Below are 16894 nucleotides of genomic sequence, written 5' to 3' on the forward strand. Positions count from 1 at the left end.
AAAGTCACAAGGTGGGAGTGAGGCAAGGAGGGGAGAAGAAGGGCTGGCTGCCTCAGATGCTTGGGGGCTGGGCCAGGATTCTAACTGAGTTTCTTAAGGAAATGTCCCCAGTCTCTTCTCCTTCATGTCCTGGGGCCTTGTCTCAGGGCCTGGCCCCTGCCAGGTCTGGGACAGAGGCATGTGGAATGAGCAGGAGAAACTGACTCATCCTTTTAGCACCTCTTCTCCAGCAGTCCTCCTGTTGCCCCCAGAACTCATTTGAAGGCACTCATTAGTATCGCTGGCTCCCCACTGCCAATAGCCCCCCAGCTATTTCCTATGTTGTCTATTTTATTTGACAAAAACATACCTCACTCAGCCACTGCATGCCTCTAAATTTTCTACAAATATTGATCTATTCATCCTATAAAGTTAATTAATGGTTATCCCTATTTCCCGTGTCCTCCGATTATGGGTAAGAAAACTGAGGCACAGGCACTCGGTGGTTAAGTGACCTGCTAGAGGCCACGCAGCTAGAGGCAGCAGAGCTGGTGCGAGAACCCTACAGTGTGCTCCAAGGTCCAGACCTCTACCTCTAAACGCTTTTGTCACACGGTACATGCCTCTGCGCTTAGCACCTGAAATCTCTATACTGGAATATGAGTCTGCTCTTCTGCTTACTGAACTTTGCCTCTTCTTTCCCTCTCATCTTGTAAGAGCTGGCTCAGATATTGGATCTGCCAGAAAGTTCTCCCCAGCCCCCTCTCCCAGGGGGTTAGCTGCTCCCACGCCCTCTCTCAGTTATTCTGGGCCAGCAGTCCTGGTTTGGGAGTCTGCACCCGCACAAGACTGCGAGCCCCAGAGATATCGTACTGCTAGTAATTGCATCCCCAGGGTGTAGAAGTGCTGGGTGTGGCCTGAGAGTGAAGTGAGGGAAAGTGAACCATCCCCACACCCTCATAGATCAGGGCTTGAGGGCCTCCTCCTGAGGTGTTCCTGCTAGCACTAGGTAGACAAGCTGCTGGTCTGGGCGGAGTCCTGTGTCCTGAAGACAGCACTGAAAGTGATCCCTCAAGGGAAGGCCAGTATGTCTCCATCTGAGTCTCCCAACTGGGCCCCTTTGTTACAGTGCCCCAACCCCCACTCGTCTCTGGTGACTAGTTCCCTCGCCTCACCTTCTCCTGTGTCTGCACAAGCTCCATTCCCCATCTGCTGGGCAAAACATCCCCCCTCACCCCTCATTCAAGATTTAACATCCCCCCAACCTTCTGAAACCTCAGGCCCAGCCCTAGGCACCCAAGGCAGCCCCTGCTGTCCCCGCTTTGTGACTTTCTGTCACCCAATCCTGCTGTTTGGGTCTCATAAAGAAAGCCATGGAGAATCGGAGTGGGCAGTGGCTCCCATCCCAAAGGGGCCTCCCTCACTACCTGGAAGATTGTAGCTCAGCTATCAGCACCCAGGGTCCACCTTCCCTCCAGGAGTCCACCCAATCCAGAGTTTGGATTAGGAACTGTGCCTAAACGCCGAGCCACAGGCAACTCAGGTCTTCAATGTGGATTTGGAAACAGGTTCAGAGGGGTTCTGAGGCTAACCAGCACCACCTCAGGCTAAGCCTCTTCATCTGTGTGGGCCTCACTCTCCTCTGATAAACCACGTGAATGCCTACCTTGTTCTCCTCACAGGACTGCTGTATGCTTGAAAGAGAAAGTGTTGTCATGGTAACCGTTTCCTCAGTTTACCAGAAGTTTAAAGGAACTAAATGCCCCCAGAGGCCTATACATAGGATCACCACTTTGGAACTCACTTTGGCAACATCTGTCTAAGCTAAAGACACACATGCCAGTAACCGAGCACTGTGGGCGGACTACATAAGGAGCAGGGTGCCAGATGGCCTCTGGAGGATTACCCGCAGGGGTGCCTACTGCAAACCTCCTGAATGTCCAACAGAAGACGACAAGGAAGTAAGCGGCAGGGTAAGCCCGGTTCCCTTGAGCGAGGGTCTTAGATGGGCAAATCTCTAAAACAACGGCCGGGGAGAAACAAATTTAGAATATGTCCAGGAAATTATTTAAATCAAGGTGAAAACCTTGATAATTGCAAACAGTACTATATGTTGGTAGAGATGCACACTGACTAGACACACTTTAAGAACAGGAACAGAACAACAAACACCCAAATGAGGCTTCTGGTTTCCTCTGGGGAAGACTCTTGGCCTCTATCTCTACCTAAAGCTAATAGGGTGGAATGGTTAGATTTGACCAAGATAAGCGGTGGGCAGTTCATTATTCTGTACAGTATTCTAACTGCAAAATATTTAATGCTTTAAAAAGGGTTCTTAAATAATCTCTTAAAAGGACTCTCAGAGGGAGATCAGCTCCCTGGGTTGCCTTGGTCTCCCCCACCAGCTAGTTTCAATGGTGTGTCACTGTCTCATAACAGGCAGACAGGAAGGCAGGTCTCCCCCTAAGGGATGCCTTCCAGAGGTGGGTGGGCAGTGGCAGGTTGTGTCAGTGGGGCGTCTGTGTGGGTGGGGGAGCAGGAACCAGCTTGCCCCCTTTCACAACCACCCCCGCCTCTCTCTGTAAAATGTCAGCAAGTTGGGGAAGGGGGGCGGAGAGACAGCAAGCTGTTAACCCGCAAGATGCTGGGGCGTGGGTGGTGCAGGCCCGGGCTCCCAGACAGCTATTTTGGCTTGTGCTGTTGGGGCTCAGCCCTGGCAGAGGAGAGGCCTCTCCAGGGGAGCTTTGCACTGGTGTCTGCCAGGAGCAACGGGGAGCGGGTGACAGTAGAGGGAGAAGGTGCTAGGTATAAATGTTGCCCAGTGTCTCCCCACCATCGGCCGCCCACTGACCCAGGGGGGTTTTCAGGGGTGCCTCTGAACTTACCCTTTGGGCCTTCTGCCCTCTGTACCTACCAAGCAGGATAAAAGGTCACAGATGTGCCCCTCCACTTCAGATCCAGCCAGGGACAACCGGCTTCCAGCCCCAAGCTCCTACCTAGGATCTCTACAGCCCCACCTCTGCCTCCTGAAGCTAGGGATCTCGGTGGCAGTCCTGCCCTGGAATCCAGGAACAGATCAACTCAGGGTCTCACACTGCTTCCACGTGAGGCAAATTACTTCTCACTAAACCCCATGAAGCACTCAAACTCCTTCTTAGGCTCTACCAATTGAGGGATGGAAAACACAAGAAAAGAGTGTTAATAAGTAGGGCAGCCGAGTGTTGTGGAAGACCCTAAGGCTGGCTCCAGTGTGAGCTTCAAGATCCTGGGCCAGAGCCGGGCCGAGTGGTGCCCGCCTGTAATCCCAGTGATTTAGGAGGCTGAGACTAGATTGGACAACTTAGAGAGACCCTGTCTCAAAATAAAAAACAAAAGGGCTGAGGATGCTGGGGATGTGGCTCAATGGTCAAGTACCTCTGGGTTCCATCGCCAGCATACACACCCAAAAAGATCCTGGGCTAGCCCCTGACCTCTCCAAGCCTTGGTTTCCTCATCTGTAAAACAGGAGTTAAGACCAACTGTTGTACATTGTGAAGATTTCATGAAACTGATGGGTTTATAAGCTTCTAGCACCTGTTAGTGGCCAGAAAGAGATGAGCTGACAGAACTCACCTGTATGTGTGGGGTGTTCCTCCCTCAACTCCCAACTTCCCTGCTCAGGAAGAACCCTTGGCCTCACTCAGACCCACTCTCCCACCCCGTATCTACAGTGTCAGCCTAGGCAAGGGAAAAGAGGAAAGGTGGGAGAATGGTAGCTCCACAAGCCATCTGGTCCCTGCTCCAGGCTACCCTTCTCCCACCATGCTGAGTGCACAGGGGATGGGGGAACAGCACCACAGCCTGATATCCTGAGGGCATCAGGGGACCCCAGATGGAACAGAGGAGGTGACTGAGAAGAGCAAGAAACAAGTGCTTGGCAGCACCCAGAAGAGTTCCAGGAAGGAGCGGGGTGTGGGTCTGGAAGCAGGTGCAGCTGCTCCCCCTCCTCACACACACACACAGCCCCTCCCTGTGCTGACTTAAGAGGGCTGCTCAGGAGCAGCAGCAGCCTCCAGGACAGTCAAAAGAGGCAGAAGACAGGCTGGAAAGGGCCAGATGAGGATTTCTCAGAAGACAGGCAAGGTTCTGGCGTCCTGTGATGTGGCACAAATGAACATGGCCCTGGGAGCTAAGAGACCCATGCTGGAGGCTGGGGGGTGTGGCTCAGGGTGGCGCTTTGCCTAATGCACAAGGCCCGGGGTTCAACCCCCAGTACCCAAGACCAGCGCTAGATTCCAGACAACCCCTACCCAGCTGTGAGACCTCAGCTGAGTCAAGGCTACCTGTCTGGGCCTTGATCTTCAGGGACAGGAGGGATGGGGTCAGTGATGGAAGCACACACCTTCTGCCTCACTCTGATTGGCTCCACCCTGGCAGCCAGAATATCAGATACTCACCATCAGGAGATGTCCGTGAATCCACTCACAGCAAGAGCAAGTGAACTGGCCACGAGAATCTCCTCACCCCTTGTCCTCCCCCAGTGGCAGCTGTTGCCCCCTTGTGTCCCTCCAGTGATACTGCAGAGCAGAAACTCTGCAGAGCAGCTCCAAACTCTTGCCTTTGTGGGGGCAGAAGGGACTCAGGTTCCTGATTCCTTTAGGGATCAGCTCAGCCCAAGTCTCAAGGCCAGATAATCTAACTGACCTCCTCCTCTGCTTGGCTGGTCCGTGAAGATATTGAAGAATTCTGGAGAGGCCTCCAGGAAGATGAGGAGGGCAGGCCTGTCACTCTCTCCCAGTCCCAGCTATCCAGGACCTAGGCTTTCTCTTACCAGGGGTCATTAGTCCTTCCTCTGTCCTTGCCTGAGAGGACACTCACTCTTGTGCTCTCTTGTGCCATTTACAAATCCTGGTGGCTCCACCTCCTGGGATTTAACCTTTTTGGACTATGGTGCATAGACAAAAAAGACAGGAATCACCTATCTCCTCCCTCAATCATCAGGCCAGAGGCTTTGGCCAGGTGGCAGCAGATGGGGACCAGGAGATTCTTATCCTCATTTCCCCACCTGCACAAGCTCCATATTCCAGCACATGGCCTTGTGTGGGGAGTGAACAGTGAGATGGACTCAGCTTGGTCACTGAGGCCCAGTTTTCTTCCCCAAATTGGCTGGAACCCAAGGACTCCAGGGCCTGCCTCCCACAGCCACCTGTGCTGTTCCCAGCATTGGCCTAATTGAGACAACCGCTCAGAGGCTCCCTTTTGCTCCCAGACATCCTGGCACCACAGACAGGGTTCTCTCTCTGAATGCGAGGCATCCCTCCCCATTCATTGCAAACCAACCCAAACAAGTTCTGCTTCTGCTTAGGCTGCCTGGCGGGCACCCTCTGACTTCAGGACGGTCTTCACTGGGGCCATGTGGCATTGTCCATAAATGAGACCTATTGTCTCAAACTTGTTCAACAGGTGCGTTTCCTACCCTCTGAGAGCTTATGACTTTGAGCTTAATGAAGGGCAGGAGATGGTAGAGCAGATGCTTAGGCTCCCAGGGGCTCTGTCGGCCAAAGCTCCTTCTGTCTAGATGTGCAAAGTGCTAGGTAATTTCTGATGCCCCTGGGGTGCAAAACCAGCTAATCCACAAACTGTTCGACCTGCCCAGGATCAGGCTGCTGGGATCAAGCCAGAGGATAAGCAAGTCTTCCCTCTCTCCCAGTGGGTCCTAGAGCAGGAGGAGGAGTCAACCTCCCTCCCACTTGGGACTGACCAACCCTCTAGGCCCTTGGAACCTGAATGCAAAGGTCCCGCCCTCCTAACTCAGGGTAGAAGAAAACCGGAAGCCTTGGGATTAGAACAGGCCTACACCTCCTCTTCACTCTCCTCCTCAGGGAGGGGGCTGATGGTTCCCAGCAAAGAGAAGTGAGGCAGGATGGAGCTGGGGGCGGGAAGAATCCATAAGTTGGGGAGGATCACAGCTCAGTTTTATGTCTCACTGGGCTAAAAAAAGGGAGATGGCAAACTGCTCCCCAGATTCCCAGAAAATGATGCCAGTTGTAGGGAACAGAGATTGGCTTTAAGGAAAAGGCTCTTTAAGTAAGACGCCACAAAGACTGCTCCTTCTGAATGGACCAGAGATGGCAAACCTGTGGCCCATGTGCCATCACACCCCCCGGCCAAACTCATAATAGGCAATAATTGTTCCTGGAACTCCCAGGTGAGCCAAGATACCAGTACAGTGCTCCCAACACAGCTCAAGCAGCCACCAACCTTCTGTTACCCGTGAACCCCCTCCTAGCTGCTGCCCATTCATTTATCAGACCCCTCAGCCCCAAGGTTTTGAGGTGTGAATGTGGGTGGGATGGGGGAGCAGGATGGGAATCTAAAGAGGATGGTGTCTAAGAAGCAAGAACGACGTTATGAATGAGCATGGAGCCTGGGAGAAGATGGAAGGAAGGTTTCTGAGGATTTTTACTGGTGGCCATCCATCAGCCAACAATGGTAACTAGCCCAAAAAGAAGAATTAAAGAGGGCAGACCCCAGAGCAGGGGCACTATTCTAAACGTCACTCCCCTGCATCAAATCAAGTGAAAGGAGGGAGGTCAGCCCTTGTAGGCACGGATTCTTAGCTTCCAGGCCTGCCAGGGGAAAGCCTCATCCCTCTGGTCTCTGAAGGCCCTGCTGCCCCCAGCAAAGTGCTACTAAGCAATGGATACTCCTTCCAAGCTTCCAAAGGTGCTCTTTGATTTTCTTCTCATTAAGTACCCTGGTTTACCATGCCCAGAGTGATGTAAACCTGTGTTTCTCAAACTTGGGAGCAAGTTTGAGAAACACACCTGGGAAGCTCTTAAAAAAAAAAAATGCCCAAGCCCTACCTGCATATCCGATGAGCCAGACATGCCAAGGGCAAGATCTAGGAATCCGAGTATTTCTTAAAGCTCCCCATTCCCCTGTGATGTTCTGTTTGGAATCCTGGTATACACAGAGAGATGTAGATTTTGGAATCAAACCAACTTGAGTTCAAACACTGTCTCTGCCTCTTCTTGCTATGTGATTCTGGGCAAAGCACCTCTCTCTCTGACCCTGTTTTTTTCCTGTATTAAAAAAAAAAAAACGAAGAAATAACACCTCTCCTGCTTATTTTAGGCAATTATATAAAGGTACCTGTCAGTTCTTTGGTTTCTTGTTCTTCCTCCAGAATGTGCCTGAGGCTCATCTCTACTTGCACAAACCTGTGCCCTTCAAAAGGGGTACAGCTACAGGTCAGAAGCACCTAACACTTGGTGCCCTGTGGGCAGTGACAGGAAGCCTCTGGTGGAGCCTGTGAACATTAGAGGCTACATCCTGCAGAGCTGGGTGTAAACTGTTCCATCATGCAGGGCTGTGGGTGACAAAACAGAAGTACTGGAAGTCTCACTGCCTGCCCTGTTTTACATGACATTGAAGCCCACATGGCTTTAGGAGAGCCCAGGGAGCTCCATCTGCCAGTGTAAGGATCCAGATTTCTGTGCATAGTGTGTGCTCAGTGACAAAGTGTTAGGTGCAAAGAGGGCACTGGTCAGCATCATAGTTACACCAACCCACACAACAGAAAACTGCCCAGGTTATTGGTAGATAGTCTACCCTTGGAAGAGACAGGGCAAAGCCCAGGAGGCGCTGAATACCATGAAGCCTGGCAATTGCAGAAAAGAGAGAGGTAGGGCTTGGGCAGAGTCCAAGTGGTCAGAGTCCATTCTGAGGTAGCACCGGGGTCCTTAGCTGATTGGCTATAAGCTCTCTGGCCAGTAGGGTAGGGCCAGGGTCAGACAAGAAAAACTCAGAGAGCCAGGTGGGGTACCCCAGGGGCAGCACCTTCCCTCACCTTACCCTAGAGCTGCAAGGGCAGGCAGCGGAGGGTAGGCAGGACCAGCACACAGCCACCAACTGCCTGCACTCAATCTTTCCATACCCTCCCCCAGTTCCCCACCGGCGTCCTGGTCAAAGCTCTGTCACAGGCACAATATGGTGACATTTGGAGTGCTGGGGGGAGGGAGCCTAAGAGAGCTTGAACAGCAAGCACAGACTCCAGACCACAGCCCACTTCATCCCTTTTCCAGCAAGGACTGGAACTGGTAGGGAAAGAGATGACTGCCCACCAGAAGGGCTGGGGTTTCCCTGCTAATTAAGAGCGGAGGTAGAGCAGGTGGCCAGATACCCCGAAACCCAGGGAGAAGCTAAAGATCTTGAGCAACTAAGTCAGTGGCCAGTGCTCTGGGCACAACCATGTGTCGTGACAGTATCAGCGGGGCCACATTCAGCAGATGCCAAACAGAGGTGGCAGGCAAGTGGGTCCCACGGACGCGCAAAGGGCAGTGTGATCCCCGCCTCACTTGTGCCAAGAGGCTCGGGGAGGCCCTGTTCTATCAGTGTCCAGAAGGGGTGGGTGACCGGTCATGGGTACCCTGTCTGTTGATGCCCAGGGAGATTCTTTCTCCCCGCTGGAGGTTTGGGAGTGAGTCCGCCCGGTGCTACAGATGAGGCTCACGCTGCAGGTGCCAGTGCCGGGACGACCGGGACCGCCTGCGCCGGGTGCTGGGGGATGACCCCCATGCCGTGCCAGCGCTAAGGCAGACGTGCCAGTGGGAGACACCCCTGGGAGTTAGTTCCGACGTGGCCTGTCCCGCCAGTGGCCGAGCAAAGTGCCGTGGTGCCCGTCCCGCCGCCGCCCCGCTCACCTGTGCCCGAAGAGTCGCAGCCCTGGGAAGCGCCGCTTGCTGTGGCGCCGTGGCGCCTTGTCCGGCTCAGGACAGGCGTCGCGCTCGGAGCCGCTGGACGAGGCGGAGGCCGACTCGGAGTCGCTGCTCCGGGCCTCGGGGCTGCCGTCCCGCGGCTCCATCCGGCCCTAGCCCCGGCCGGCGGCGGGCCTGCGGGAGACGCCCATGCCGGGCCGGCGGCCGGGGCTCAGCACGCCCGCTCCGCGCCGCCCGCCGCAGCCATGGCGCGCGCTCGCTCCGCCCGCCCCGTGCCGCGCGCCCCCGCGCCCCACGCCCAGGTGCCCGGGAAGCGGCCGCCGCTGCCGCTCCAGGAAGTGCCGCCAGCCGCGGCCGCAGGACCCCGCATAGCTGGCCGGGCCGCTGCCTGCCCGCCGCCGAGCACGCCCCCTCGGCCGCGCAGCGGCACCGGGCCCACGGCGCCCTCTGCTGGCCGCAGCCCGCGCCGCAGCCCGCGAGGAGGCCCGGAGGGGCGGGGCAACAGAAGCCCCGCCTCCTCGGCCCCGGGGCGGGTCAGCCTGGATTGAACCGAAGCTCCTGGCCTGACACACCGCGCGCACTGTGTGCACCCGGGCGTCTTCTGCCTGTAGCTCTCCCGCACCCAAACACCCACACGCTCAAGTGTACACCCGCGAGGGCGGTCGTCACCACCTCCCTTCCCACATCCACAAGGAATAAATTGCCTTCTCGCACACTCACACACTCTGTGCTCACCCAGCCACTCCTACGATCTCCACCCTGACCCCCTTGGCTCTCCCAAATCGCACCCACGGAATGAAAGTCACACAACGCTCCCCATGGACACAGAGCAGACACACCTCTCACACACAATTCAGCTCACTCATTACTCAAACCCAGACTTCCCACCCCAGCCTCACACTGGGCAGCCCGGAGTTACTTAATGACCCTCCTGCACACCAACAAAGAACTTCCACGTCTCTCAAGGTCATCCTTCCACGGCTCTTCACAGTGGCCTCCAATCCTGTACTCTGTCTAACACGAATTCCCCCCCCACAGTGTCCAGTGGCTCCTCTTGATCTCTTACACTGCGGGGGTCACCTGCACACCTCTTACACACTCCATCCAATATCACACATCAGGACAACAGTTACAGCCTACAAGCTCATCCACTTATACACCCAAGTAGAGATACACATTTATCTCCCACACACAAATGACCCGCCCAGGACAACTGTTACAGACTTCATCCCTCTCTCTTCACACAACCCCAAAAATAGACCTCATGGGCACACACAAACACCCCAAAGGCAGCAGAATTTGTCCTCCAGAAATGAGCAATTGGAACCAGAACAGTCGCCTGTGGGGACACAACCATCACACATGCTTGTTGATCCACAGCTCCGGCGGTGTCTGATGGCCCCACAGGGAGGCTGGGAGGCTGGAGCCCAGCCTTCCACCCCCTTAACCCTGCCACCCTGGTGCCCACACCAGCTGCTCACTGTTTCAGTTTGCACTTCACTCTGCAAAGCCACATCCTGTGTCACCCTCACTTTCACCCATTCCTCTGGGGTTCTGGCATTTTCCAGACTGAGACAACCACAAATAGCTAAGGCTGGGGGTACTGTGATCTGTGAGCAAGTCTGGGATTTTGAGAAATAGCCAGCACCCTGAAACCCAAACCCCTGTCCTTGCTCCCTTCAAGTTTCCTGTGGGCCTGGCGAAGCTCTGAGCAGGGTGGTGGGGCCCCAGCCCTCCTGTAAGCAACTGGTGCCAGGCTGGCAGAAAAGTCCCCAAGTGGCCCGAAGCTGGCCTCCTGGGGTACATGTGCTTTCTTTGGGGAAGTTTTCCAATGGTACTGACACCAAGCTCCAAGGGAAGAGCCTGGGGCAGCTGGGGACCCCACTGAGTCTGCACAAAGCCCTGTAGCCTGTTCAGAAACCTTTAGCACCAGCACCAAATGCCACACCCCTGTGGACGCTCCTCTCCGCAGCCTTGCCTTGCTCCCTCAGCTCCTAGCCTCCAGGCAGCTCGTCCCTTCACCAAGCTGCCACCCAGCAGCCTTGACATCAGAGCTCCCAACACCCTGCCAAGAGCCTCTTTGCCCTCTGCTGGGCTCCACAGAGCTGCTGGGGTGACAGGTCACCTGGTTTCTGCCACCCTGCCACCCTCCAGGAGATGGAGGTCCCCAGGCCCACTCTCAGGCCACCCTTGTACCTACTGTGCCTGTGGGGCCTCTGCTGGGATCTGTGGCACGTCCCAGGAGCGGTAGCGCCACATCTGCCTCAGTGTCCCTGGCAGCTCCCTTTCTTCTGTCCCCAGCGCCTCAGCGGGGCCCAGAGCTGCGGCCACATTGCAGCCTCCCCCGGCACTGTGGCCAGCCCCCAGCGCGCTCATCCTGCCCGGCGACTCTCTTCCTCTTTCGGCACTTCCTGACCGGGGGGGGGCCCTGCTAGAGGCCGCTGGCCGCCCAAGCAGAGGACCACAGGGCTCTTAGGCGCCTTCCGCTGGCTGGGGCAGGACGCTGGCTGGGCAAAGAGCTGCATGGGAGGGCAAGGGGCAGGTGGGGACAAGCCCAGCCCACAGCCAGGAGGAAACTCCAGAATCACCAGGCCTGTCCGGACTCGACTCTGCATCTCGACCCGACCTGGCTTTCCTCCTCACTTGTCTGATTTGTACCACCTGCTCCTGCTGAGGTCTCTCAGTTCACGATGCCCCCTGGTACCCTGGCTGGGGACGTCCAGCCCACAGCAACTCTCTGTGTACATCAACCATCCAACACAGGGACAGTGATGGTAGTAAAAGCAGCAATGAAGATGTTTGAAATAAGGTAAGATATGAACAGGTAAACTAATGGGCCTCAATTTTCTCATCTGTAAAATGGAATAATAACCCAGACTCATAGAGTATAGATGTGTTAATCAGGAGGTGAAAAGGTTTGCAAATTAATTTATTTGATCAAAACATATTGGCTGCCTTCCAAGCACCAGGCTCTGTATTGGAGAGTATCATGGTAAGCAAGGAAGCTGGGCTCTGTCCTCACAGGGCTCAGAGGTTGGGGGCAGGGGAGATGACCAGGAAACTGACCATCCATGCCTAATACAATGTCAGGTATTGCCAAGTGCATTAAAGGGAGCTAAAATGAAGGGGGAGGGGGAGGGGGGCACGCAACACCTCACTCCTCTGAGGCAACATTTGAGAACGGCCCTAAATGAATCAAGAGAGTGCCTCACATGCTGACCTGGGAGAACAGGAGCCAGAGGAATGTGACCAGGGACTGGAAAGATCACCAGAGCTTAGGCTGTGCTGGAGTTTGAAGACATCATGAGGATTTGGCAAATAAATAGTAATGTGTACACTTACTTGTTATTCCTTCATTTTTTTTGGGGGGGGGACTGGGGTACCAGGATCGAACCCAGAGGTGCTTAACCACTGAGCCACATCCCCAGCCCTTTTTATTTTTTTGAGAAGTGGTCTCCCTAAGTTGCTTAGGGCCTCCCTAAGTTGCTGAGGCTGGTCTCCAACCTGGGATCCTCCTGCCTCAGCCTCCCGAGTTGCTAGGATTACAGGAGTGTGCCTTGGCACCTGTGGTCCGTCTTACTCTTTATCCTTAGGGCTTGTTCTGGGGAGGAAATCGTGCTTTCCTCAAGCATTCTTTAATCACACTGCTCTATAATTAGTTCTTTAATTGTATATGTGTGTGTTACTCCAGCGAGGCTGTGAATTTCTCGAGGACAGAAACAGTGTCAGCTCAGTTCAGCAGACGCTTACGCTACAAAACCTGTGGACACAGGATGCACACGATGCCACCTCGACCCTTAGAAGCCCCTGTCTGGTGCTGGAATCAGCGAGTCCCTCATGACTGGAGCATAATGTTTTTCAATAACTTGTTTACCCGATGCACTTAATGCAATGGATCACTAATAGTCAGAAGAAACAATAGTATTGCTTGCGTACTTCTGTGCCAGGAGCTGTACGGAATATATAATTAGCTCATTGCATCCTTTAATGACCCAAGAGGTTGACTTTGTTATTGTCTTCCTCTTGCACAGGGAAACTGAGGCACAGAGTCACTAAGTCCAAGGTCACCCAGCTAGTAAGTGGTGGAATTAAGACTCTAAGCCCAGACTCTTTAATAAGACTCCTATTGCTCTTCTAAGTTTGGGGATAATGCCAGGTTTGAAGCCTCTTTCCCCAACCGTTCTCCCTCCAGCCCATCATCTCTGAGTCTCTCCAGGTGGGACCCGTATGCTGGGGCCCATCGGAGACTCTGCCGTCCAGGCCAAGGTCTTTTCTGGAAGGAGACTGTTGCAGGGCCCAGTCTTCCTCTCCCAGGCATTCTGCAGGGAGCTCCAGTGGTTAAACAGAGGAAATGGGGCTGGGCTTGTTTTCCATTTGAGGCTCTGGCAGCCCTGAAGCAGCAGAAGGCAGGAAATGGGGCTCCTGGAGGGGAAGCCAGGCAGGCTGGAGGCTCTGAGCCGCGGAGCAGAGTGGTACTGACCCTGGGACCAGGGCCACCTTGGGCTTGTACCCCTCGAAGCGGTCGACAGCAGCTTTGCTCTCTCGGTGGGGTGGGGAGGGAAAGGCTTGAAGGCCCAGGTGCACAGGGCTGGGGAGGATGCCCTTGGCAGTTCCTAGAACAATACGTGCCAGCACTGGGCAGCTGGGGACCCCCTCAGAATACACCCAGGTACACACAGGAAGAGGAATCTGGGTAAGAAAATTATTCTGGGCTTTATTGAGGCCCCAGAGGGTGAGGTGTTCTACTTTCTGTGGCCTGGATGAGCAAGTGGGAGCTGGGGAAAAGAAATGTACCAGGCCACCACACACTCAAACTACGACCTGGACATCCTCTGCTCTCAAAACCTGCCAAGCCAGCCTCCTTGGCCTGACCTTCAGGCCTCCTTGGGCTCTCGAGCCTCTTACTTTCTTTCTTCTTTGTCCAGGCTTTCCCTAAAGAGATGTTCTCTCAACTCACACTGTGCCTGTGCATGATTCATAGTAGGTGCTCAATAAACAGTTCTTACTTCCCTCTCTTGTCATATTAGCTTCAACATGTGGTCCTGGCCCCTGCTGTTCTATTCTGCCTATGTAGCTCTGCTGGCCTGTGCCTTTGATATTTGGCCAATTAAAAATCTCCATTCTTAAAACCCCAATCCAAGCCACAGAGCTGGAAAGGTGGAAAGAGCCCCAGACAGAGTTCATTAGTTCACATTATAGCCCTTGCTGTGTGACTCTGGGCTAGTCATTAACCTCTCAGGGTTGTAACCAGATAGTTTCTAAGAATTCCTCTAGATCTATTTTTATCTCCTTCCCTGATCTCCATATTTTCGTTCATTCAAATAACAAACATTTTATAAATATCAACTAAGTGTCATACACTGTTCCTGAGTCAGCATTCCCATCTCACTGACTTACCTCTGACCCTCACTTTTGTTCCCAATAATACTGTGTAATTGGTATTGTACACATTATTCTTGTCACCTTACAAGATTATTTTTTAAAATATTTTTTAGTTACAGATGGATGCAATATCTTTATTTTGTTTATTTATTTTTATGTGGTGCTGAGGTTAGAACCCATTGCCCCACACGTGCCAGGCAAGTGCTCTGCCCGGGAGCCACAACCCCAGCCCACCCTACAGGATTCTAGAACCCTGTGTTCCTCCTCACTCTGTGCTGGGTACAAAATTATGTGCTCAGTGACTTTCTACAGAGGTCGAAATGGTTTTGACTATAAATGTCCAAAAGCTGAGGGAGGGAGCGAAGCTGGCTTCTGGTTTGATGAGTGGCTCGGGGGACTCATGGAGGGTTTTGAAAGTCTAAGTCCTCCCCCAGAAGCTAAGCCTGTGGTCCAGATCTCTGCGTTAGCCCTTGGGAGCAACCCAGAGCCCGAGAGAACCTGCGGATCACGGGTCCCTGCCCAGGTGCTGGGCCTCTGCCCCCTGCTGGAGGAAACAGATGTACCCGAGTTGGAGCTGCAGCTGCTGCAGGCCAGTGACAGATGGGAACTGGATTAAGGCTCTTCAAGGCAGCCTCATCAAAGTCATGAGCAAAAGGAAATCTGGAAGAGGGACAAGGGGACCCTCTCCCACCGGGGCAGGAGGACCCTGGGTACAGCGGGGGAAGCTCAGTCATCAAAGGTGGCCCTTCTAACCATGGGTGTTTCCCTTTGGCACCTCCCAGGTGCTTGGGATGGAGGTGAGAGATGCCTGGGTGGATCTCCTCTCACTCTGGACCAGCAAGGACCTAATGTAGGGAACTTCCTTCTGTCCCCAGTTTGGACTGTGCCAAGCACCAGGGCAGGATCAGCAGGCTCCCTACCCTTCAGAACTCCCACCCCCCTGCAGGTTCATAAGCCCTGATGACCCAGGCATGCTTCAGCACCCTCATCCCCCGCCTGCCGCCAGTCCCTTCACCCCTCCCAGGATACAGTCACTTAGTACAAAGCCCAAAGAAAAGATCCTCCTGGAGGAGGGCCGGGACCCTTGGAAGCCTGACAGGGCAAAAGGGCTCTGGAGTGACACAGATCTGAGTAGGGATCCTGCCCTACTGATTTCTGGTAGTGCCATCTTAAATTGCTTAACTTCTCCAAGGTGTCCCTCATCTCTAAGTTGCTGCCCAGTGGCCTCCCAGTCCTGGCTGACTCTCTGTGCTCTGCTTAGCCGTCCTTCCCGGAGCATGAGCACCTGTCAAACACCGCAGAGCCGAGAACACTGTAGTCCCAATGCCACCCCCACCCACTTCAGGTGTCACCAAAGGCGTGACACTAACCCTTGTCTGGGATCTTTCTGAACAACTGCTGGGAAAATTTGTCAACTGAAGCAAAGATGAGACTCCTGCAGACGCCTGCCTCGGTCTCACCCCAGAGAACTAGGGCTCCAAATAGCTGCCCCTGGTACAAGGACTGGGCTGCTGGGGGCACATCCCAAGCTTCTTGTGCCGAAGCGGGGTCCCCATCCCTGCACAGAGGCCTCCAGGATGGCCCCGCCCCACCTCTGGGCACTGCCCTCCCGGCCTTTGACTTGCTGGTCAGCAAGAACCTCTGTCAGAGGGGAGGAAGGAGTTCCCGGCAGGGCCTGACCCCGCCCTTGCAAAGGAAGGAAAATGGACGGACCCCAGGCTTCTGGCTTCCTCTGGCAGAGGCCCCCTCCCTCCTCCTGCTCCAGCTCAGCTCTCTGCCCCCGGTTTTTGCATTTTTAATTCGGGACAGAATGTGATCTCTTCAGCTCCTTGCTTTATCCTGTTGCTATTTAAATTACAAATCGGCCCATCTCCCTGTCACTCTGGAGGTTATTTTTAGCTTCTGGTAAATAGCAGCAGGGAGAGTAGGATCAGGTGCCCCTCCCATGAGGAACTATGTCCCTGTCACCAAGGGCCCGCAGCAGGGGGCACGTGCTCCATCCCCAACTGGTTCCCAGTCGCCCTCCCCAACACCAGCCCTCTGCGTGGGTGGAGGGGGCAGAGGGAGGACCACAGGCTGGATGGAATGGGCATGCGTGCTCCGTCCTTGCTGTCTCCTTAAGCTTTGCCACCCCCAGGTCCCTTTACTCATCCATTGCTCAGGACTAGTCTCCTCCTCAGCGACACACGGGGAGGGGGGCGGTCCAGCTATCCAGGGCAAAACACCTAAGCCATGCTTCACTCCCACTTCGCTCTCTTATCTGCTTTACCAGTCCCAGCCTCGCTCTTCAGTGGGTATTGTTGTTCTCGTTTTCCACAAGAGGAAACGGGGTCAGAGTTGTACTCTAGGAAGTGGCAGGGCTGGAATTCGGAACCCAGGTCTCTGACCTGGAAACGTGGGTGCACGTGCGTGCGTGGAATGCAGGTGTCTCTCTTGGTGGAAGGCAGGGGCCACCGTGTCCCCAACAGCTTATTTTCCACAAGTCTGCCCCGTCTCTTTTACTAGGTCAGAGTTGGTAAGCCACGGCCCCTGAGCCGCCTCTGGACTGCTACCTGTTTTTGTAGGGCCTGTGAGTTAAGAATGGTTTGTACGTGTTGAAGCGGTTGGAGAAAAAGCAAAAGAATAATATTTTGTGACAGTGGAAATGAGATGAAATGTAAAGTTCAGGCTCTATAAATAAAGTTCCCCTGGAGCCCAGGCGCACCCACTCGTTTACACATGGCCTGTGACTGCTTTTGCACCACCGTGGCACAGCAGAGTAGCTGTGACAGGGACCACGTGACTTGCAAAGCCTAAAATATTTACTGTCTGGCCCTGTATGGGATCATATTTTT

At 54.3% G+C, this 16894-nt stretch overlaps 1 protein-coding gene across 3 annotated transcripts in view; it reads right to left on the bottom strand.

Annotated features, from left to right (window-relative positions):
• Dgkz (diacylglycerol kinase zeta) overlaps positions 1-11054 on the bottom strand; it is a 32431-nt gene extending 21377 nt beyond the window's left edge. For 2 of the 3 annotated variants that reach the window (XM_026399157.2, XM_026399156.2), the window contains exon 1: positions 8664-8893. In XM_026399157.2, coding sequence (XP_026254942.1) covers positions 8664-8824 — 161 coding nt within the window. In that variant the 5' untranslated portion in view covers positions 8825-8893. Of the gene's footprint in view, positions 1-8663; positions 8894-10878 lie in introns of those variants that run through there. The other variant, XM_026399158.2, reaches the window with a different exon arrangement.
• Between the last annotated feature and the right edge of the window lie 5840 nt (positions 11055-16894).

Source organism: Urocitellus parryii, chromosome 4 (assembly GCF_045843805.1).
Source record: "Urocitellus parryii isolate mUroPar1 chromosome 4, mUroPar1.hap1, whole genome shotgun sequence".
Taxonomy (NCBI): domain Eukaryota; kingdom Metazoa; phylum Chordata; class Mammalia; order Rodentia; family Sciuridae; genus Urocitellus; species Urocitellus parryii.